General features: G+C 38.1%; 1 protein-coding gene across 2 annotated transcripts in view; it reads right to left on the bottom strand.

Moving 5' to 3' along the window:
* atp13a3 (ATPase 13A3) overlaps positions 1 to 21,535 on the bottom strand; it is a 31,763-nt gene extending 10,228 nt beyond the window's left edge. Inside the window, exons 1-16 of one of the 2 annotated variants that reach the window (XM_042005669.1) lie at positions 21,327 to 21,535; positions 14,234 to 14,314; positions 9,794 to 9,880; positions 9,528 to 9,701; positions 7,237 to 7,464; positions 6,734 to 6,804; positions 6,551 to 6,634; positions 5,756 to 5,825; positions 4,510 to 4,644; positions 3,623 to 3,695; positions 3,172 to 3,303; positions 2,905 to 3,084; positions 2,440 to 2,597; positions 1,211 to 1,399; positions 1,045 to 1,106; positions 693 to 843 (exon numbers count right to left, since the gene is read on the bottom strand). In XM_042005669.1, the coding sequence (XP_041861603.1) occupies positions 693 to 843; positions 1,045 to 1,106; positions 1,211 to 1,399; positions 2,440 to 2,597; positions 2,905 to 3,084; positions 3,172 to 3,303; positions 3,623 to 3,695; positions 4,510 to 4,644; positions 5,756 to 5,825; positions 6,551 to 6,634; positions 6,734 to 6,804; positions 7,237 to 7,464; positions 9,528 to 9,701; positions 9,794 to 9,844 (1,758 nt within the window). In that variant the 5' untranslated portion in view covers positions 9,845 to 9,880; positions 14,234 to 14,314; positions 21,327 to 21,535. The remainder of the gene's footprint in view (positions 1 to 692; positions 844 to 1,044; positions 1,107 to 1,210; positions 1,400 to 2,439; positions 2,598 to 2,904; positions 3,085 to 3,171; positions 3,304 to 3,622; positions 3,696 to 4,509; positions 4,645 to 5,755; positions 5,826 to 6,550; positions 6,635 to 6,733; positions 6,805 to 7,236; positions 7,465 to 9,527; positions 9,702 to 9,793; positions 9,881 to 14,233; positions 14,315 to 21,326) is intronic. The other variant, XM_042005668.1, reaches the window with a different exon arrangement.
* Between the last annotated feature and the right edge of the window lie 2,746 nt (positions 21,536 to 24,281).

Below are 24,281 nucleotides of genomic sequence, written 5' to 3' on the forward strand. Positions count from 1 at the left end.
ACATGTAGGCTCTGAAACTGACCGCAAAAACAGAAAAGAAAAAAAAAGGCAGGACTGAATGATTTTACCTGACATCATAGCTGGCAGCTCACTCTCAGTCTTGTTGAGTAGGGCTGTTGTTTGACTAGCCTTATTATCTCTGAGAATTGTAATTATAAGAAAATGTGCTAAATAACTTACTGGACACAGTGTAATTCTATCCCTTTCTACAGGTTTGACCTCTGAAGGTAATACTGTATTAGACTGGTAAAGGTGTATCCCCCTCAAAGAAGTAAGGGTAAATAAAAATTGACTATCTAGTGGGAGTCCCTGCTTTCAAAATACCCACTTCAACATGTTAATTTTGGTGCCATGTGTTCATACATGGTGATATTTTTCATCATGGTGATATTTTTCATAATGGTTATATTTATTTCTTTGTTTTTTCCAAGCTGCAAGTTACACAGCAGTGCAACCTCATCCAGTCAAGTAAGGCTGATGTGACTTCTATGGAAACAAATCTAGCCTGGTGCGTGAAACAGAGAAGACTGCCTGTTTGGAAGGAGCTTAAGAGATATTGGATTAAACATGTCTCATATCCCATCATTCAGATTCTCTCTGTTAGATCCACAGAAGTCAAAGTACTGCACAACTTTCCAGGTTGATTTCACAAACAACAACACATTGCTTATGCCTGGATATTAATAACTCACCCAGCCAGTAGCCTCAAACATTTTGAGATCCAGTGGGTCTCCAGACAGCTGGCCTTCTATTTTTGTAAGAGAGTGGCAGGTGGCCATACAAGCCACAAACTGGGACTTGACAAGATTCTCCTTGTAGGCATTTTCCTCTGATAGGTGAAAACTGAAAAGGTAGAAGAATTAGGTGGTAAATGAGCAAGGATTACAACTTTATTTAAATAGACAATAAGATGTGCAGTCAGAACAAAAAAGGTTTAGGATTGTTTAAAACAAAATGACTTCTGGTTTCTAGAGCTTCTCAGGTGAGAAGCCAAAATGTACACAACGAGGTTATTTCCAAATCTTGAAAATCAGACCAACTTACCAGCCATTTTCAACTCTCTGAACTCCCCAAAGGTCTAATCCATCTTCTGTCAAAGTCCCAGTCTTGAAGGGGAAATAATACTTTGTCACTTAAAATACTCTGATTCAACTACTGCTCTATCACTGTGTTTTTATTTCTCTATAATCTGTAAAAACAAGTGACTCACTTTGTCAAAGCAGACCAGATTGATCTGTCCACAAATATTAATCCTCTGTGGGCTGATACAGAAAATGCCTATGTGTTTGAGACGTCGCTGGGCGTATACAATTCCAGCTGTCATGGCTGCCGGTAGTGCTGGTGGCACAGTGATAGTTATAATGTCCAGGGACTCGATGATGATGGTCTTCGCTGACTCCTGGGAGGCAAAAAGGTACAATAATTCAGTTTTCTACATACATGATAATAACTTTGTCTTTGGTGGTCATCTCTCCAGCTATAAAATCAACTCTCAGTGTTATTGCTGGAGTGTCTACTAAAATCCTGGCAACAATATTCAAAATGAGCTGAAGAAAAAACTGTGTAGACCTGACATATGGGATGTCTGTCTAATCCTGTAGGGACTGATTCTTATTGCATTAAAAGCCTGAATTGATGTCTTAAACAGTTAATGTGTTATGGCACAAAGAAAAGCAGAAATGGATCACAGTGCCATCTGTTGTTGAGAAAAACTATTAACTAAATTTTGGCATAGAAGCTAAAACAAAGGATCACAAAGAGACTAATTATTAAACACTAGTGAACTGAAAAACTAAACAACCTGGCATTTAAAACCGAATTTTACTTAACAAAATGTCTGAACAAATCCTAAATTGTTATCTTGGATTTGTGGTATTTGCCAACTGTGACATAACAAGGGCAAAATGCGGAAAATGTTAAGCAAGCCAAAAAGACACAAATAATGCTTTGAGGAGTTGGCAGGCCAACCCCAGCCCAAAACACCAGCCACCCAGCATCAGACCTACTTATCAGACTGAAGGAGTCCAGTGATGTGAAAAAAAAAACAAATAAACAAACACAACATTATACGCCAGTGAAGGCTGTGTTACTGTGAACTTGTTTTTGAGTACTTCTACAAGTAGAGGGGGAAAAAAAACCTCTTAATTCAGTTTTAAGCCTCAGCCTCGGTGAGCTAGTCACAGTGAGATTAGTGTTATACTGACTGGGCTCCAGGTCCAACTCTCACTGTTTACCATCATGGGTATGGAAAAAAATATTTCACAAATCTATCAAAATATACAATTTATCAATTCAGTAAAAAAAAAAAACTTGTCTCATTTGCTGCAATGCTTTGATATAATATAGCAAAAAAAATGTTATTTATATCCCATTGTACTAGGGAAAGTACAAATTGAACAAAATTTCATTTATTTAGTTTACACTTATAATCTGAATTACCTTGTTCATGATACTGAGAACAATAGAGTATATAAAGCCAATTCCAGCCACAGCCACCAGACACAACAGGAAGAGGTAGGCATCACGATACAGCTTGAAGTCAGTGGGTTTAGGATAAAGGATGGAGCGCACCAACTGGCCTTTGGCTGTGCTGAAACCTGGGCAAAGGGGATAAGTTTTCAAGGTTTTAGCTGTCATGTACATTTTCTTTTCATCACATCTTTTAAAATAATTCCATGATAACAAGTTTAGTAAGTATACAAGTATACAAAATGAAATGCTTGCTGTCTAAATAAAGAAAATTAGGATTTCGCCAGTGATCACCTGTAAAACAAATACAGGTATATCTAACTGCAATATGTCATTGCGAAAGTACCAGTTTTTGTCAAAGGGAGGAAGCACATTGAGTAAAAAAAAAAAAAAAAAAAAAAAAAGTCCAGACCCTCAGACTCCCCCCAGACCAACCTGTGCGGACCACCACAGCCTTGACAAGTTCCCCTGTGTAGAAACGGGTTTGGATGATATTGGTGCCACAGAAGAGTGTGTGTCTCTTATGTTCCTCAGTGTTGTAGGCACTATCAGCCTCCTCCTGCTCCCCTGGTGGAGGGTTTGGGAGGTTGGTCTTTGTCACAGGAACACTTTCACCTGATGGAAGGTAGATTTATAAGAATTGCTTTCAAGTTAAAAGAGGTATAAAGGAAAATTTTCACTTCACTGAATCATTCCTCTTACCTGTGAGCATGCTTTCATTGACAATACAGGTGCCACTGACCAAAACAGCATCACATGGCATAATAGTCCCGTTGCTGGGGATGACCATCATATCACCGGGCACCAAATCAGTCGACATAATCTCTTCTATATCTGCAAGGAGTAGTAGCTGTTAGAAGCTAAATGAGTACTTTAAATGTTGAAGTGTAAGCCAAGAGTAGTTGCTGATGGATGGAAATGGTACAAAAAAAAAAAGGAGTGTCCCAATATAGCAGCCTTCTTAAAGACAATCAGAGTGGGATGACTAATTGAGTGTGGCCCTATGCAGAAGCAGGAACATGTAGTACCACTAGCTTTGGTAGAATAACATGCTTTAAAGGAACAGAAATGCCAGAAAAGTTAATAAAGCAATATATGTAGTGCGCCACTAAATTTATTAAAGAAAAAATAATAAGGGACAGGTTTAGCATACCATTATTAGCTCGACATACAGACACACGAACAATACTGTGAGCTGCCACCATATCATGTAGCATGATGTATTGCTGTAGAAAGAAGAGACAAAAGCAAGTGGTCAGAGAATCTAATTCCTGTGAACACCTGGGTGACAAACGCAATCAAGATACAACTAAACAAATGCTACCAGATGCATCTGATGCACATATCCTGGTAAAATGCCACTTGCATTCAGTGTAATAACTTCAAAATTAAACTAAAGACTTGAAGTATGCTTTATTAAAATTTACATAATGTTTTGTAAAATCTGTTATACAAGCATCTTCTATAACAAATATTTTGAAAAATGATGATTCTAAAGGAAACAATGTTCTTTCTGAATTCACAATATCAACTGGATAATGCAAAAAAATAGAAAAGACACAATAAAGAAATTCTATATCACGATAAAGATCGATCAATATAGAAAATAATGCTGTTTAAAATACAATATATTGGTTGTACTTATATAAATAAATATTAACACATTTCCAATAAATGTTTATTAGAAAAACATATCTTACAACTACACTAAATTAACTTGATGTCTTTAGGAACTTTGTTTTGATTACGATGATGACAAAAATGGAAATGTTAATCCTTTAAATTCTAACCATGTTGCCAGCGAAATTAAGTGCTGGTCATCTGCTCTGCTTACTCCCCTACACAGACAATCCCACTATATCCTGTAAATCCCTTTATATCAATGGAAAGTTCCACTACTCATCTCTTAGAGTGCACTGGAAGCACAATGGCAGTATGAATAGTTGAGGAATTACACTAATTTTAATTATGCGTGTCACTTTCTGTTGCTGGCAACATGGTTGGATTTCAAAGGGTTAAAGGTTTTAAAGGGAATCTGACCTTTTTGATGGTGTACAGAGAGGTAGCTACGGATATGACCGACATGAAAACAATGGCCGCAGCATAGTAGTAATACTCATCGGTACTCCACAGGATCACACTAAAGAGCTGGAAGATGTAAAAAGGGTTGAGGACCTGAAGGAGGAGACAAAGAGGAGATATGATGTAAATATAAAGTTAAATTTGCAAACACTGGTTGCTCCTGGAGGGCATGAGCAAGACGCTATGAGAACAGTAGGAGAAATCTGTTGTCATCAAAGTTTTCTTGGTGAGGAAAACTATTCTGGACTTTTTTTTCCCCTACAAGTATTCAAATAAATGTAAAGGTCTTTGTGTGTACTAGCAAGAAAAGAGTAAAAAGTACATCACAGACTCCTGGTAGAAGTAGTCACTGGAAATGCAAAGGAACAAAGATGTCTTTAAGTAGGGAAGCAGCCATTTACAATCCTAAAATCGATACCATTACTGCTTCTGTCTCAGAGTCAGGAATCTAATTACTTGCAGAATTAACCTTATGCATGTGTTCAGCAAATTATTACCTCGGCAATATTTTACTTTACCAGGATCTGATGTTCTGATACCATCTACCAATCTGGATACATAATGAAAAGGGAAAGTAATGAAGGTAGTCTTTATTAACATGTTTAAAAAAATGTGTAAACAACTTGATGTGAAGAATAGTTCATTCTGCTGAAGTCATCATATGTAACTTGTATGTAGTGACTTTTTATTGCTTCATGATCTATTAAAAAAATGTGTTTCGCACACATAAAGACTAACTGCCACACATACTAGAGACTCAAAAATATAATCCTACAAATACATCATCCGGTTCTTCACATTATCTAAAGATTTCTGATCATTTGATATCAGAAAGGACTGGAAATTGAACAATTCCCCCAGTTTCACCTCTGACAACACTATACTTCAGAGTGTAGCATGAATACTAAATAAAATTGCAACCAGTTTCAACAATGTTAGCACTTAAATTAGCATGACGGCATCAACCACTCAGTAATTCAACTGAAAAGCACACAAAACACTTTTATTGTTCACTAATAATGAGTGGTTCTTTTCAAGTTACAAAATATTTAACAGCACACAAGTAGAGATTTGGTTTCTGACAGCCAAAGAAAAGGATGTGCAACAAGATGGGTACAGACGTTAACAAGGCATCTGACACTGAATGGAAAGTCCAAGTAAATTAAAGAAAATTTAGAATATGTTAGTGGAAACTGGACTCTACCTCTTTGATAAGCAGCTTGAAAAGAGAAGGCACTTTCACTGCAATTTCATTCACTCCGAAGAACAGTCTCCTGACAAGAGGAGAAAAGACATTGTGTTTAGTGCTGTGAACCACACCTTCATATCTAAACCCATACACACAAGCTACATAGCTCAGTAACATAACATACAAAAGAGTATGGGTATGATGGGATTTCATCTTAATACTACAAGATAACCGAAGCAATTATTTTGTCCCCTTTTCTGAAGGATGTTTAAGTCGTTTAGTATAAATCGTCATTTTAAAATGCCCTAAAGGTTTTGTCTGAGTCTTCTTAAGAACTTTCCAATAGCCTCAGGTGTGAGACTGTTTGGAGCAGAACTCTTAGCACCCTGAGAGAGTTGCCTCAATTAAGCCTGTAGGCTAAATAACCAACAGAAGTCCATTTCAGTCAATACATCAAACAAATGGATGAAAGTTCCAGCTGGAGCATTAAGATCATAAACAACGATCGGACAATGGCAGTTTTTTTTTTGTTTTTTGATCTTGTGGGTTCTGTCAGTTTAATCAGCCTTCTTGTTCTGAAAGATAAGACTACACTGTTCGTACAGTTTGTTACATTGTTACAGCAATGTTTATTCAAATAATATGGTTGAGTTCAGCTAAATGCCCAGGACATACAAAAGTGAAACTCAGCAATCACTTGCAAATTGTTATGTATTTGATTCGGATACAGTTGCATATGCTCAACACATTACGCCAAAACAGCTCTGGCCTTTGCCCTGCATTTCAGCCTCCGTAAAGCCCAAGTGTTACCTGTACTCCTGCTGGTTCCTGGTCAGGCCTGCACTGTGCTCCGAGTGGAGGGTGGAGCAGCTGAGCTGCAGATCCTCCAGGCCGCTATTGGACGAAACATTAGTATTTTAGTTATGACTTCAACCAATTATCGGTCTTGAGCTTAAGTAATCAAATCTTTGTAGATAGTTAAAGAATACTTACGTTAAAACCTCAAAGTTCTGAATATCTTCGTTCCAGTAATACTTTGTGCTATGGAAGGTAAAATAGCGAATCTGAGGAAGACAATGCCAAAAGAAAGGAGTTAAGTGGATTTATATTACAAATGTCTGAATTATTGTACTTGTGTTGATAAACTTAAAAGGGTAGGGTTTAAATTAAATTTAGAGAAAAGCAAGCTCTTTTAGCCTGATCTGCAATGATGTGGTCATGAATTGGATAAGAAGTTATATAATGAAGGTGCTCAATGAAAAAGCACCCAGATGACCAGCAAGGCGAATTAGTGCATGTGACTAAAAACAAGGATCAGGGACACAACAGTATTCTTAAATGTTTAACAATTGTGATGTGAAGTTACTAAACAAGAAATATTATCTATGATTAAAATTTTGTAATCTCAAAGTCAAATACAGGTATGTTGCCATCATCTGTGTGTTCAGTGTGTTTATGTATTCAGTGTTTCACAGTTTCCCGAGTACTGTGCCTACCTGTATGGGCTGGTAGTCAGAAAATCTTTGTATGAGCTCCTGAGCAGGGCTGCCATCGGAGGGGTGAGGGGTGTGTCCGTTGGTCAGTGGTGGGGAGGCATGGGAAGAGAAGGAGTGAGAGGAAGGGGAGGAGGGGGAGGTGGTCTGGGTCTCCAGGCTGTGGAAGGGGTTACGCCCCGGAGCAAGCATCACTCGCACCCTGGCCAGGAACCAGCGCCGGAACTCATCCTGGTAAACAGTACCGCAAGCAAAGTTAGTCTACTGAACTTTTAAAACCTTTGCAAAACTGCTCCCATTACTAAACAATTTAATGCCTAAAGGGGCAGTACGCAGTAAATCATTATTTCTAGACTAAAAGAATTAAAAAATGGCTATGTGAAGAACTAAAGGTATAATTTAATCTAGAGTAGGACGACGTCACACACCGCCCCTCTGTGTTGATCTCCAGCCCCGTGTTTACCAGCCGGTCTGGCTGCGCGTTCATGTACATTCATGTAAGTCGTCGCTGCCTCATCCATCCCGATAAAAAGCTACAGCCAGCCAAGACAAATGGGGCAAAATGGCCCTTAGTTTTGCTGACTCACAGAAACTTTTTCTGCTGACTGGACAAGCCAAACGAAACGCTCATCTGAAAACGACCGGACAACCCTCATATTATTTAAAAAAAAACCCAGATTAACACTGGCCTTGGCCCTGAACTTCCAAAGAGGAGAGCACAGTGAGAGCTAAAGGGGTTTCTTCTCCTGGACAACAACAACAATATTGTGATATTGCTTTGTTCAGTGTGTTTGCACTTTGCACATTCGTTCGCAGATGGGACGAGTGGGGATGAGGTAGAGGGAGGTGTCTCTCAGGAAACATTTGATTTTGGTCTGCAGGTAGTGTACAACAGCAAACCGTGCAGTGAAACAATTTGGCTTTTTGCCCTTTTGAGCTCCACACACATCAGATATTTTTTTCTTTCTGCTTTTCTAAGTCTATGTTTTATGAATGCAAAGAGATAGAATGGGAATGCTGATAACCCATTTAGAATTGGGCAAAGGCATGCCATATTTCCTATGCAACCATAACAGGATAATTGTAAAACCAAATGCTGTTGGGAGAAGTTCTAATCTTAAAAGGCCCATATTGGTGTTTTATTTGGTCAACAAGTATTTATTTTCATGCTTGCAAGGATAATATTGGTTAAATAATATATGAAACAAACTGCAATCATGCAGTACTGAACTCTGACCCAGATCAGGTTACTACTATCAGATCAGGGCAGGAGTCACACTTTTCATTAATCTAGTCTTTAGACTCCCTTTGACTCTTTATGCAGGTTGCTGTCAGACCTCCAGTGTTACAGTTATGCATGTCGGTGTTTAGTATGCATCCTGACCATCTGACACACATCTACTGATAACAGTCTGAATTCACATCTCTGTAATAGAAAAGCAGCAATAATTGATATGAAAATTTAGAGCTACAAGTGCGTTATTCAGTGTACCTGAACAATAATGAGAGCTTTTAAAACTTAGCACCTACAATCACTTGTATGTATTCCTCCACAGATGGTGGGGGACTGTAGGAATGCAAACACAGGCACTCAAGCATGAGACCCACCAAGAGAGACAAGAATGCAGATGCACACTGACAAACACAAAACACACAGAAATGTTCTTAAAACGCAGTCTGATGAACTCCAAATTATTTGTGCATTCCTGTTTATGTCACTATATGAATCAGCCAGTCTCAATGCATCTACTGTGTTGCTACAAAACTGCAGCTGTGAATCTGTGAAAGAAGTTGGAATCTAGATTTATGTCTCCATAATAAAAGTAATACAGAAACTTTAAATACAACTCTTGTCTATTCTGATCAAATTATTTCTGTGGCCTGCAGTTTCACAAAATATATTCCTGGCATACAGTCTTTGAATGGTGAAACACAGTTATCTGTATTTTATTTGTTTCTCTCTCTTTTGCTGTGATCTTTGGTATTTTTGGCCTTCAACCTTCAATAAACCAATAGCAGCAGATACATGTGAAAAGTGTAAATATGAAGCAATCACATGTGTCTAACAGGACTTATCGTTCATATACATATCAATTTTCTGTTAATAAGCTAATTGCAGTTTTACTGCAGCTTTACACTACATTGCTGTACAAATGCTTTAGTGTTTGTATAACAACTGAGGAGACAGTGGTGCAGTGTCTTTACAGCAGATAGGAAGACAGACAGACATACTTATAGGCAGAAAGAGCAGCCATAGAAATTCAGTAGCAGTCAGGATTATTTTGCTATCCTACCGTGGAGCGTAGCAGCACCACTTCAGCATTACGGGCTGTGGTGCGGGTGCAGGTGGACTTGACGCACCATTCTGGCATCCAATAGAGCAGCAGAAGGAGGAAGCCCCCTGTGCAAAGTACCCCAAAGCCCACAAGAGCCAACCGCCAACGACACAAACGGTAGCCTTGCAGCTCCTTGAGTAAGGGAGAAAAGAAGGTGATTAAGATGTGATGAGTCAAAAAATCTGAATTGATTAGAATAGATGTCAAAATACAAAGAAGCACACCATCTCCTCTTCCTCCCCCTTGTTGAGGACCTTTAGGTCTCCCTTCTCCATGTTGCAGAACAGTTTGTCAAGCCCCTTCCTTAGTCACTGGAAAAACAAACACAGCTCAGCGTCACAGCAGTTTTTTAAAACACAGACTTGGACATAAAATTTAGACATCTCAGCAGGAAGGAGTGGGGTCACAGAATGCTTTCCAGGAATATAAGAATATTGCATCAATTTCAAGTTTTAACTTCCTTTTCTATATAGTGACGTAAAATAACATGAACATAGACAAATTACCAAACTGTTTCCATTTCAAGCTGTTAAATCAGCATTTCCATATTTACAGACACAGACAAAAAAAAAGCACACACACACAAATCACTTCAAAGGTGAGATAAACAAGCCAGTAATACAATATCAATAAAGTGCATCTGATTCAATTTGAAAATCCACAAGTACAGTGGTTGTGCAAAATCAAAGGGGCACTTTGGATAGCAATGGGAGCCATTAAAATCTAATTAGCCAGTATGACTTTGATCAAAACATCACTTTTTAGTTTAAACAGAATATCAAGCTGAAACATAATTGAAACAAAATAGATATGAATTCTATCAAACACTATCACAATAATGACATTTTACTTTACAGGTAAATTAATGCTTCAACAACCTTTTTTGCTAATTTTATGTCTGTTGACCACCATCTTTTTGCTGCAAATCCAGCTTAATACCATCTTCATAGCTGTGCTTTTCCTAAAAATGCCCACAATAACTCTTATGTTTGACTCTGCCTTTTATCATTATCACCTGACAATACTGTTTATGGATGATTAGCAATCAAAAGGAAATGAAATGAAAGTACAAATGTTAGTTTCATCTGGCTGCTAACATTTAGATTCGTGGAAAACAGTTCAAATTATTAAGACCAAGCTCAGCACAAATAATTGTAATTAGGTAATAGCTGTAACAGGCCAAACATGGTCTCACTATTGACAGAATGCAGTATCTGTGTAAAAACAAACACTCTTGGAAATACTAATGACAATGCAGACAATCTGTGTGAGCATTACTGTTGCATGTTGAGTTACACAAACACAAAAGCTAAAATGTGCAAGAAGTTGGGCAGCAACAAAGTGGAGGAACTTCATCTTGTAATTTTCCAATCATGCCACAGAAGAAATTAACATAGAACAAACTCTTTCTTCTTTGTGTACACACCAAGTTTACTTTAATTTAGCTGAGGGGTTAGTAAAACTAGTGTCTGCTTCTTTTATATTGAAATGCTGTTCATTTTCAAGCATTTTCTGTAATTTGTGCTAATTAGTGTTGTTCCTGATGAAACTAAACCTTTCTTTCACAGGTCAGCACAAGTGGAAGCCAAAAAAGAGTTTGGTTATACTTAAGGACAAGAAAAACATGACGTTTAGTAGTACACATAAAAAAATACAAAGACTATCATGAAGTGATGTGAACTAGGTAAAGTTATGGTACCCTGACACCAGGTATTAATGACAAGAGCTGACGTGGCATTTCAGGCCATGATGTCCACAGGGTCACCTCTCTACTTTCCCGCCACTAGCCCTTCAACACCCAGTGATTCTGTGTCACTGTCTGCACACCCAGATCTTATCAGTTAGTTGCACCCGGGGGAGCCCTTTCTCTGGCATACTGTGGGATATTTTGCTTAGGACCAAGCCCTTCCTTGTATTTACAATGGCTACTAGGCAGCAGGCGTAGTACAAGCAGAACATTCTCTCCCAAACTTGAGCTATGACTGGAAATGCCGACACCAGTGCATACATCACCAACTAATTTGCAAGATTTCTATCTTGGAATGGTGACTTAGATATAAAACAGCAACAATAGGATTTCAAAGTATCAACATGTGTGGTTACAAAGACAGTTTGTTCATAGCAGAGGGTGGTAACTTTTTTTGGCCCACACAACAAACCAGTCAAAAATTCACCATATAATATCTACAGCTCCACTAACAACATGTTACATGGTAACTCCAGCAATACCACTGTATATTTAATGATTATAAAATTAATTTAATTAAGCCTTGTTTTCACCAATGTGTGCAAACTGGTAATTGTACCCTAATATCCGACCTGACCCGTCCTACTTTTTTGAGACCCGAGTCAACACAAAAAGGTGGAGACAACCGAATCAAACACTATACAGACTCCAGTAATGTCTGGAATATGCATTTAATTGCACTTTAATTCAAAGAGTAGAAAACGTAGAAAAATGCAGGAAATTTTGATTATTCTTTTTTTTCAATAGTCTTTCTAGATTAGTTGTTCTTGTTATAGTTTACTTGTTGATGAATTAAGGAAGGGCAAACACGAGTAGAAACAACTTGACATTATTCAATATATTATTATACAGTTTACTAATGAAGATGGATTTTTTTGGGCTGGACAACCTCACAGTGAGACTGAAAAATTAATGTGGTCTTATTTACTGAGCCTGCCCCTCAGCAGGAAAAGGCCAATCCTGATTTTCTCTCAATACTAGTGGTTTTAACAGAAACACATCTGAAAACTTAAAATTAATTATCTCAATATCCTTTAAATTTTTGCATGTTTTGGTTTTATGTCAGGAATCCCCAAGACTCCATGTGTAACTTGAATTTTTTACAACAATTTCATCCAATTTCATGGCCCAAGCTGACAGGATTTCATAATGGCCAAAACATTTTAAACGTACAACTTTCTGTCACAACTATTTTTTGACAAGACACAAGTGGATCATCAAAACACATCCTGCAAGCTTAAGAGACTGCATGACATTTAGCCTTTTTCAGAAGAAAAGCAGGCCAGTGCTTCAGACACTAAATGATGAAACCACTGAGTCAGGCAACTGACCTTTCTGTCAGTGCTGCCGTTAGTTTTGCTGATTCACAGAAACTTTTTCTGCTGACTGGACAAGCCAAGCAGAATGAGCACTCCCACAGCAGAGGGCATCAGCAGCATCAGGAGCAGGTAGCTACAACCCAACATTCAAAATAGTAAATTTGTTGGGAAGGACAGCCTGAGAAAACTCCTCTCTTCAAGCTGAAAATGCTTTACTCTGCTGTGCTGAAGAGGAAACAGAGACCTATGGTCTAGTTTGTGTTTCTGGGTAGATGGATCTGATATTGATCTACAGCTGAAACTCAAAAAATTTGAATATCACGCAAAACTGAATTTATTTTAGTAATTCAAATTAAAGGGAGGAACTAATATATTATATAAACTCATTACATGCAAAGTGAGATATTTCAAACATTTATTTGTTATTATTTTGATGATTATGGTTTACAGTTTATGAAAACTTTGGGTTATTTGAATAGCTCCGGTCCTCTGAGTAATATGATGGCTCACTATGGGATGTAGCGCTCAAAGGCATTATTCTCATTAAGCCAATCCTGATTGGCTGGTGAATGCGTAAACGTGTTTGTCTGCATCAGGTAGTGCCATCTACCTTAAATAGCTCATGTACAGCACCATGTCATTCATGATAAGCACATTTTCTTACTCGCCCTTAAGACATCATGCTCATATTACTCAGAGAACTGGGGTTATGCAAACAATCCAAAGTTCTCTTTCATAATATTCCACTCAATGTCTCACTATGGGAAGTGGTATCAATAAGAGAACATGAACCCACCACCTTAGGCACAAAGGCTAGGCTGGGCCTCAAAATCATCCTTACATCACCTGGGAAAAGCTTAGCTGACTAACCCCTTTAACAGACACCAGAGCCAGTAACAACACTGTCTTGAGAGAAACATGTTTCAAATCTGCCACCTCCAGTGGCTCAAAGGGAGGGCCCTTGAGCCCTTCTAGAAATACACCCAGATCCCATAGTGGTACCAGCGGTCTGAATCTACGCCATTCTAGGAATTTCTGAGCAAGATTAAACAACTGGTTGAACACATGAGAGAAAAGGAACAACTAGCTCCAGCTTAATCAGTGCCCAAAACAGTGACTAAAAGAATGGAGAATATTCTGGGCAGATTAATGGTTATCCCACTGGTGTGAATGAAGCTCCTATACAAGGTAACATTGTGATTAATGTTCAAATGAAATAAAATGCAATATTCTAATATTAAAGTTTGATTGTGTGTAAGTTAACCTGTTATTAGAGGTTAACTACATGGGTTTTTAATGCCTGGTACCGGCTGATTAGAAAGAAGAATGATCCAAGGTAGATACTTTTGTTTTGTTTTTTTTTTCCAGTCCTTTTTTCCCTTTGTTTCTACTCAAGTATTTTGTACACATATAGTAAATGTCAATGGTAATCAAAAATACTGTTTAACTCTACATATTTTTGTTAAACAGCCTTGTAAGATATATAGCTGATTTTGTGAAATAATAAATAATTTTAAGATATTAATTTTCTTAAAATACCAAATAATTTGACATATTAATTAACTGACCAATTGCCAGTGTCTATCACTGGCTCTTACCTTGAGAGCCAGGAACACAACTTCCCAGGCGGTCCACCTCCCCACAGGCAGCTTGCTCTCTCACAACACCAACCTGGAACCCTGAGAGGAAAAAGAGTAGTAAACTGTGATCCTGTCAACAGAATGAAGTGGTTCACCATTTTCATCCCAAACCTTAGATACAGGATATTTGATCAAAGCTGTACACTCTATCAGTACAGTACATTGATTGAAACAACCTATGTCAGCATTGTCTTTTTAAGTATTCATTTCACCACAGACAATCTGTACACTCATTTATCAGCTATGATCTTTTAGTAAGATTAGGCTGTACAACTGGACAGAATGTGTCTTTTTAAAATTAATCTTCAATTCTTAATTAACTCTCATTTATTTACTTTTGATTTATTTGATTCAGCTTTCATGTAAAGTTAAAACCTGCAACTCTCTGTATATGCCTATCAATGTATGGCCACAGAACTTCCAGTGTGAAAATACAAAACTTCAGCTGTATCCGGAGACAACTGTAATGCTTTTAGTTTCACCATTTACACAATAATTTTGTTTTAAAAGCAAAATAGTTACTTTTTTACATGGTTTCTCTTTTGTTTAGCAATCACAGAGAAGCAGACATTTAGACCAAAATTTCACAAACTGAACAGACAGAAGTTCAGAAGTATAGTTGACTTGGTTATTGCTAACCCTGCCCTGCACTGACCTGGTTTTTTGTGCACTTTGTTCCCAGCCATTGTTTCCCCGCAGTCACTAAAGAACCTTACAGTACCATGGCTGTCAAAATGATTTGATATGCCTTGAGAAATCTCTCCTTGCTTCCTACTAAAATAGTTGGAGAAGTAAAAGAAAAAAAGTCAGATGATTCCACCTGACTCCCACTCATTAATAAGGCCGGGTGCTACATTATTACATACGATTAATTGCCCCATGGCCAAAAAACATATGTTTTTTTTTTTTTTTTTTTTTTAAACTGAAAACAACACAAGAAAGCAGTGTTCTTACAGGAACACTGTGGATCCTGTTGGGGCCTTGAGGAATCAGCATGACTTCAAAGTTATTTATAGATTCCTTGAGCCCAGCCTAAGGCTACATTGTTGTCTCTCATTTGATTAGTCTGCTATTGTATTAATAAGCAGTCTTGACTTGGAAAAAAACATTTTAAATAAAACAAGGCAGTTCATTTATTTTCAAACATTAAACATTTACTGTCATTGTTCATTTAAAAAAAAAAAAAAAAACATTGAATGCAAGCATATCAGACCCCAACAGATGTAGAAACATTAAAATACAGCTCCAGCAGAGATACACTAACAGGATTATCAACCAGCAGTTAATTAGTAACTTATTTGACTGTGCTGTTTGTTCTAACTCTCAACAACTGCTCCTAAAACACTGTCAACAACACTTTAATTAAAGACTAGACATATTCTCCTTTCCCTTTCTGTCCAGTTCCTACAACACACAGACAAAAAGGAAAAAGCAAACAATGAGCCATGACCTAATGACAGAAGTAAATAATTCCTGGAAGCATTTGGAGGAAAGTGTTTTGTTGCCATCATATTCTGCACTAAATGCGCTTTCTTTATCACTTCCCCTTGTACTCATAGGGTATTATAGCCAAGCTTTGTTCCAAATCATGAGCCAGTTAAGTCATGATTTTTATCACTGTGACCACTGGCTTTTTTTTTTTTTTTTTTTTTAAATCTTCGACTACCTGCCCTCAACAGTACTCAAAGCAGCCAGCACTGAACATATATAAAGGTAATGTAAAACAGCAGCTTGATTAAAGATTTGGCTTTAAAATAGTTTTCTTTGTTTTTTAGTGTGCATTTACAATATTTAGTTGGGCTAGACCAGAGATGACGAACTGTGGTCCTTGAGGGCCAGCAGGTTTTTTTTTTTGTTTCCCTGCTCCAACACACCTTGTCAACTTCTTCAAAATTACCCATTTAGATTTCTGTAAAGACCCTCTGAGAAAGAGACTGAAGGGCTGGGCTGGGAAAAACTTTAATCCTGTAGGTCAAATTTTTTAAGTCTGATCACATGCTTTTGGATTAACTGGGAAAATGCCTGACAATCTATGAAAAACTGCTACTGTTAAAGAGACTGAAGCATATTTATATTGTTTTATTATAGCTGCTTACATATATATAATGATTCTGAGTGCGCTATGACTTCTACATGAGTATAAAAGTGTATTTATTCAGAGAGGGAGAGAGAATTAAGGACTAGTTCTTATTCTTATAGTGTTTATTTATAAGAACTAAGCAATAAGGACTCCTGACATGAAAGGGGTGCTTATTTCAGCACAACACGGGCCTCCTGTGACTACTTTGTGATGAGGAAGGCGCCTATGGCAGTACTGAGAAGAGTAATAAAGATATGTGCTTTGCATTCACGTATGTCTCCGTAAGTTTTCAATAACATCCGGAAAAGGAGCTAGATTTGCCTAAAGGGCTAAAGGGGTCTGATGGGTACTTGCTAAATATAGTAACAAAGTCATTAAGTTAACAGTATCTGCAACAATGGTGGAGAGTCTACTTCTGGTAGTTGCCCGGAAACCCCTTCTGAAACAACAGAAGTGTGTATGTCATTTGGAACATTATTTTATTAATAATAGTTTTTGGTGCTTTTATTTATTTTTTTGGAGCCAAAATCAAAATCTGATATATTGCACAGCCCTACAAAATAGTGTTAAATATATGTAAGTAAAGCAAAAAGAAGCAGCATAATACTGGCATTGTATTAGTCCATAACCACCTTTCCCTCATTTACTTGTGACTGGCCGCTTAATACCTACTAACTAAATATGCCTTTACTGCCTGATGTAGTGAAGCAGGGAAAAAAATTTTGGGATGCCAGAAAAATCTGGTAGGGTAAAGTGATACAACACAACCTAATAAAGCAAATAAAGTAACTGGGCTTAGTGGTCTACCCCGAACATAAGCTCTATGTCTCCAGAGTGAATAACAAAATAAAGAAATAAATAAAAAACAAAAGAAAAATATTTCATACCTTTATCAATTATGCAAGCTAAACAACTGCTGTAAGGCTCAAATGCCACAAGTTTGAGGTACTTTCATAATGCCTGAACAAGATTAGTGGTATTTTTGCAAGGTGTGGGAGAGGAATGTAAAAATGGCTGCTTTAATGTCATCTGACCTCTTGAGCTCCCTCTTAATTATAATCAGGAACACATTTTAAAGAGGAACCTACAGTATTTTGGCCCTAGTCTTGATCATTCATCATGTCTAACGGCCCAAAAAGCTGCTGGAAAGAGCCAGATAGAGTTAACCTTATAAAAAGAAAATAGGTGGTTATCTTTTACATATGCCTCAATAGAAACAACAACAACAAAAAAAAAAAAACCAAACATAAGAGGACTTGAGGTGTAAAAAGGTGAGGAGAAGTTTGCACAAACGTTTCTGAGAATTTCAAAGCTTTTATTTTCAGGTGCCAATGCAATCAAAAGCTATAAAAGCTGTAATCTTACAATCCATGGGGCACCTCTATTCTCAGGTTTGCATTTCTCTGTTAAATTTTACAGTTGTTGAAATGTTGATTCAAAGTGTCCTCACTTTCACAGATGCAGCCCACCGGGCTGCCCTGCTCTTATTGGAGGCAAACCGTTATACCAGCACTGGAGAATTCTGTTTTTCTATCACACTGCTCAGAGGCTCCCACATCAAACAGTGCTGGGCTTTCAAGAGGATTTCTACTATGTCAGGATATTTCTCATCTCTACTCAGAACAAACATTGGCAGGCCTTCCATCATAGACTTATGTCTTTAAGTTCACCTGTGAAAAGTCTTGAGGCACTGGTTCAAAGGCCAGTGGAATATCAGCATCACACTTAAACTAAGAAAAAAAAAATCTATCTCTAAGTTTATGAACCGATATTGGATTCATTAAATTTAAATCGACTGGGAACGGACGTCTGTAGTATTACTTTTATATTTTATTTTGGCTTTAACCAACTTACATACAGAATAAGTCTTGTCCAGGACTGTCCGTTCTCATGTCCATAAAAACCGAAATATTTCCAAACACTAGTCATAAAAAAACCGGTGAATACATCTCATGCTCAGTAACTGGCTGAAAGGCTACCTGCCGTCTTCTTGGCATTGCTGTTTACTGTTTGATGCCCGGACATTTTAGGGAGACAGACCGGTTCGTCCCTCTGTATTAGGGGGGAAGCACACACAATTTTCATCTTCTTGCCACACTTTGCAGCTATGTTCATATAATTTAATTATTATAAAAAACAATCGATTTTAAACATTTTTTAATCATAACTGAATCGGCACGTGTTGCATTGCGATGAATCAATTTATTGGGTGAATCAGCCCACCCCAATTCACAATGATAACGAGGGCTGGGCAATTCATCAAAAATTAATCGAAATGGACATTCAGAATCAATAATCTATGTAATCTTGCTCATGTAGATTAGTTAAACGTCCCATATTATGCAAAATTCACTTTCTAAAGTCATGTGTCCTCATAGCCTGTGTATAAGGCCCAAAAATGAGAAAATTCTGTCTCCTCTCTCACTTGCTTGTTCCACTTTTTAGCGAATGTGTGCTCAAATGGGTGAGTCTCAGGTTTTTTTTTCCCCCTCCATTTGAATGGACATCAATTTATGCAAAATCAAGTTGACGATTAATATTTTAAACACATCTGGAACGATGTCATAGTAAACTACTAATTATCAAAAATGCAAACAAATCCTCAAGTGTGCTTAAGAGTACATCCACAATGTAAAGCAGCACAGTTTTAGACCCCCAGCCTCTCAGTCTAGTATGACAGACACTGACAGATCAAGAGACAAAGGTACCTTCAAAAGGAGCCGCAGGAAGAATCTTAAATGTTAATGTTTACAAGAAGCCTTGAAGCAAGATGAGTAACCAGACCTTTAACTGATAATATATGGCAGAACTTGAAAATCGACGGGCTAAGAAGACCATGAGTGTCCCAAGCCCACTTCTTGAAGAGAGCATGAACACAAGCCAAAATGTGTCTCTAGAAAATTCTGCCACAGCCAATCAATATGCAGCCAAACATTTCCAATTCTGAAACTCCCAAGTTTCTCTCAGTTTATAATTGACTTTAAACAGGTCTCCTCTACAACAACAGACTAAAGTGACAAATGGAGAAACCTACAAACAAAAATAGGCGTGTGACTGTGAGTGATGCACCGTAGATAGAGTTGAATAGAAATATGTTTGAGTGAAGCCAGGAGAATACAGCCAGAGCAAATTAAACACGAGACAAATAGCAGTATGAATGAGTTGCATAAGCCCACAGTTTTCACACATTTTCATGCTTTCTGGGTTGTGTACCCTGTTGTTCCGTTTACCAACCAACAATAAAGTCTGCATATCATATTTATTCCTTTATTTCAAATAATTTTTACTAAATTCAAATCACTTCATATAACTGAAATAGTGGGGCTTTTTTGTCAACTACTTTGACACTGTGGGAAAATAATACAAGTTGTCAGTCTCACCCCCATTTTTATGGGTTTCTTAGACACTTATTCTCTCTTATGCTTCATTCCTCAATATGTTATTGTGCATTTTTCTCTTTCCACCACCACTAACTAGTGAACAGGAGTGTGCACAACCATCTCTGTAGATGAAATGACATAACGTCTAATGCTCAGAAGTGAAACTGACATTAATCTTTCTTTTATTTAAAAAAAAGCATTATACAGTGCTTTATCTGTTGTATTTTTAACCCTTGCTGTTAACGTCCTCCAGGGACAACAAATGGAAATTAGTCTTTGGCTAAAGTCCGGGGTGTTTGCATAACATGTTTTCATGTAATGGTTATTAATATTCGCTGTCCTTTCTAAAAAAAAACTAAACTTAAATTTATTTCCAATCTAATTTTGAGATATGTTCATTGTCCAGCAGTACTTGAAAAATACGCAAGACATCTGATCTGATAAGTTTGTGCTATTTTATTGAATTAAACAGAAGACACTCATCATTGTTATAACACTTATATAAATTATAAATGAACTGGTTACTTTGTGAAATGATGACCGTGTTACAACATGGTCCAGCATGTCACACATTCTGGACCCTTTGATCAAGTACTGTTAAGTAAAATGCATGGACCTACAACAGTGTTGTCATTAGAACTCTATAAATAAATATAACCCATCTTATCTAGATAGCACATAATTCATTCATGTTCTTCTATTATTAATTTGAATTTACACAGAAACAATTCTCTAAACCGACAAAAGCTTTAAAATCACAGTTTTTAAACACAATTAGGCAATCAATTGAATACAATCTATGCTCATATCGTTGAAATAACAGAACGTTTTTAACCTGCTTTATCTGTATGCTTCCTTACAATGATTTTAATAATGTGTAAGATGATTTGTGCAAATATTTTTTTTAATTCGCTTGATGGAGACCAGATCAGAGAGGCAGATGAAACAGACACAAGGAGGCTGTTGAGCAATGATTTTTAGTAATTTTAGTACTAATGGCAACTATTACTATATATAATCATTGCTGTAAATAAATAATAATAATAATAATAATAATGACCAGTAATTACTATGATATCTGTGTAATCTAAATTCTTCCAATAAGAGGTTCAAACTGCATTAGGTCATACAGTTGCCGCGGCTTTTTTTTCCTCCCCCATCTCTCTATTTGTTAATGTTAGCAACATAAAAGAATAATACCATGCAGTGTTGTATGTGAACCTGCTCACATAAAGTCAGTGGTAGTCAGTTTCGGAAGAGCTTCATCGGGTAGATTATAAGACATGGCTTGGTGTTTGCTAGCTGGCTAATGTTAGCCAGGCTAAATGTTAGCCCTCTACTTAGTCCATGGCTTACCAACCCTTTGCCTTACTTGCAGTTTCATTCACTTTTGGAACGAGTTGAGGTTCAAGCACTAACGCTGCCTACTTTTTCAGCCAAAGGCACAGAAAGTAGACTGACGTCTACACGCGTATCAGCTAGCTAACCTTACCGCTTTAGCTTTAGCCGCGCTTGGTAGCAACTGACACATGGGTGATGATGACAGCGATTAAGGCAAACCGTGAGCATATTTCAAGAGTAACGCACTCACCCAGAACCACCTGGACACTCTGAAGATCACCTTCGAGTCATAATGAGAAGAGAGTAGATGTTATCTGATGGAAACCGTCGCTGTAGAGGAAAGTGAACTGAGTTTAATAGAAAAATGTTGTCAGAGCAGACAGCCGGAGGAGCGCAAGGTTGCCGTGTATTGACAGCTCAGAGAGAGACTAGTACTACAGCAGCGGTGAACTGGCCTGAACTGGCTATGTGACGGCAGGAAGTGACAAATCCATGACATCACGCAGGATCACGCAGTGTGAACCACTGGACCGTCAACACAAGTAAACATAATTACAGCTATATAATGTAGCTGTATGCTCTATATTTTATAGTTTTGGATAACGACTTAAAAAATATAAGCTATGATAAGGTTAGAATAATGACGTAAGTATGCTGTCAAACGTCAGAGCAATGGAGGCCCAATATAATTTATATATATATATATATATATATATATATATATATATATATATATAATAAGCACTTTTCATACATAAGTAGCAGAAAGTGCTTTATATAATAAAATACACACAAAAACAATGTTTGCAAATATGAAAGGTTTGTAAACTCCTATATGTCAAGCCAGAATATAATCTGGCTTGACACTACACTGCTGTGAGGAAACAATACCTTGGGGGTCCATCCAAGCCAGGAGCCACCATGACCATGAGGCTGGCACCACCAGGACAGCCCAGGTCTAGGCAAGACCGGGCCCAGACCATAGCCATTTGAGCTGCAGTGCAGGTTCATTAGCCAACCAGACCACAGCCATCCCCATGGCAATAATCCTGCAGACCAAGCAGGCAATGGTCCCAGGGTGGAGGGTCTCCATGAGGAATACAGGTTAAAAATGTTGAAAGTATAAAATTAAATAAACCTAAAAACAATAAGAACAAATAAGAATGACAAGTATTAAAGTTTAACTAAAGGATGTCATTAAAACAATGTGCCTTAGTAAAACAAAGTCATAAAAAAAACAATTGATAAAATTACAAAAACAGGCAGTTTTATAAATAAATAAGTTCATGAATAAGTAAAATAAAATAAAAATAATAGAAAATAATAAAACAAAGTAGCCTAAACAAGGTAAGATGACAATACAGTTAAAAGCTAAAATAAAAAGGTAGGTCTTGGGACTCTTTTTAAAAGCATCAACAGTTTCTGCAGCCCTGAGGTTCTCTGGTAGACCACTCCCTAGACAAGGGCCATAGTAGTGGAAAGAGGCCTCGCCATAAGTTTTAGTCATGATTTTAGAAACAACCAAAAGGCCAGTACCAGAGGACCTCAGGGTCCACAAGGGTTCATAATTTAAAAGTAGGGCAGACAAATAAGGAGGCCCAAGATCTATCACTAAGTAAATAAAACACGATAATAAATAGACAAGGCAAATTACAGTCAGTGCAATATATGTTTATGGTTATAGTGCAAAAAAGCAGATTGAGTTAGCTCATGGTCTGGTTAAAGTGATTAAAGTGCCTGTGTGCTTGTTCCTGAGGATGTCAACCTGAGGGTGTAAAAAGTTCAAGTGTTGATGGGGGTGTCAGAGTCCAGTGTGTGTGTGTGTGTGTGTGTGTGTGTGTGTGTGTGTGTGTGTGTGTGTGTGTGTGTGTGTGTGTGTGTGTGTGTGGAAGGGGGCAGAGCAAGATGAGAGTTTAACATCCTGACAGCCTGGTGGACGAAGCTGTCCTTCAGGCTATGTCCAGACGGCACCAAAGCCGGTTCAGTTGTGAAAACGGTGGTGTAAACTAGGAGAAAGACTTCAGCATCTGCACAAAACTGCTATAGTACATACTACAAGGCTGTGGGGGGCGCTACGATGATTAAAGAGTAACACTCCAGAGCTAGAACAAGACGTAGCGCATGCGCAGATAATGACATACGTATCTGCTTGCTCCTGCTGTTGATGGTACAGTATCACAATACTGTGTTGTAAAAGCAGTGCATTTTGGTGCTAAAGCTAGACAACCGCCAGGACTGTCTGGAGCACCACAACACGGTTGGTCATTGACGCCATTATTGTTGTTGTGTTTAGTGCAGGTTTATCACACTGACGTCATATCTTCTAGTGGTGCGGTTACACTGTCCTCACAATTTTACAGACGGTGGAGGTTTCAAATCTATCCATCTTGATACCTGGTTTCAGACATGTTCAGTTTCATGGAGGCTAATCCATGGTTTCTTGGGGATGAAAGGGTGGTTTGCTAAAATACTTTTGCGGTTTTACTGCAATTCAGCATCGTCGGGACGGCCCCTCAGTCTGCTGGTCCTGGTCCGCAGGCTCTGTAGTCTCCTTCCTGATGGCAGCAAGCTGAAGAAGCTGTGTGACGGGTGGGTAGGGTGTTTCGTGATGGAGAGGGCTTTATGAGTGAGGAGAGAGGTGTAGATGTTTTGCTGGGAGGGGAGAGAGGCACAGACAATCTTCTCAGCTGCTCTCACAATGCGTTGGAGGATCTTCCTGTAGAATGTGGAGCAGATGGTCTTCCACACAGTGATGCTGCGTGACAGGACGCTCTTGATGGCGGCTCTGTAGAAGGTGCACATGATAGGGGCTGGGGCTCTAGCTTTCCTCCGTTTGCAGAGGAAGTAGGGGTACTGGTTGGCTTTCTTGGCCAGTGATGTGGTCCAGGAGTGGTCCTCTGTGACATGCACACCCAGGAACTTGGTTCTGCTCACTCTCTCCATTGTAGCACCATTGATAGTCAGAGGTGCATGCTGGGGGTTCATTCTCCTAAGTCTACAACAATGTCCTTCGTCTTCTCCATGTTCAGAGAGAGATTGCTGCGTTCACACCACAAGATCAGGCGGTTCATCCATGTCCTGTTGGCTCATCGTCATTGTTGATGAGACACACCAAGTTGAGTCATCTGCAAACTTGATGAGGAGGTTGGAACTGTGCAATGGTCAGCAGAGTGAAGAGGAACTGCCTGTGGTCTCCCTGTCAGGA

This window comes from Melanotaenia boesemani, chromosome 14, assembly GCF_017639745.1.
Source record: "Melanotaenia boesemani isolate fMelBoe1 chromosome 14, fMelBoe1.pri, whole genome shotgun sequence".
NCBI classification, from domain to species: domain Eukaryota; kingdom Metazoa; phylum Chordata; class Actinopteri; order Atheriniformes; family Melanotaeniidae; genus Melanotaenia; species Melanotaenia boesemani.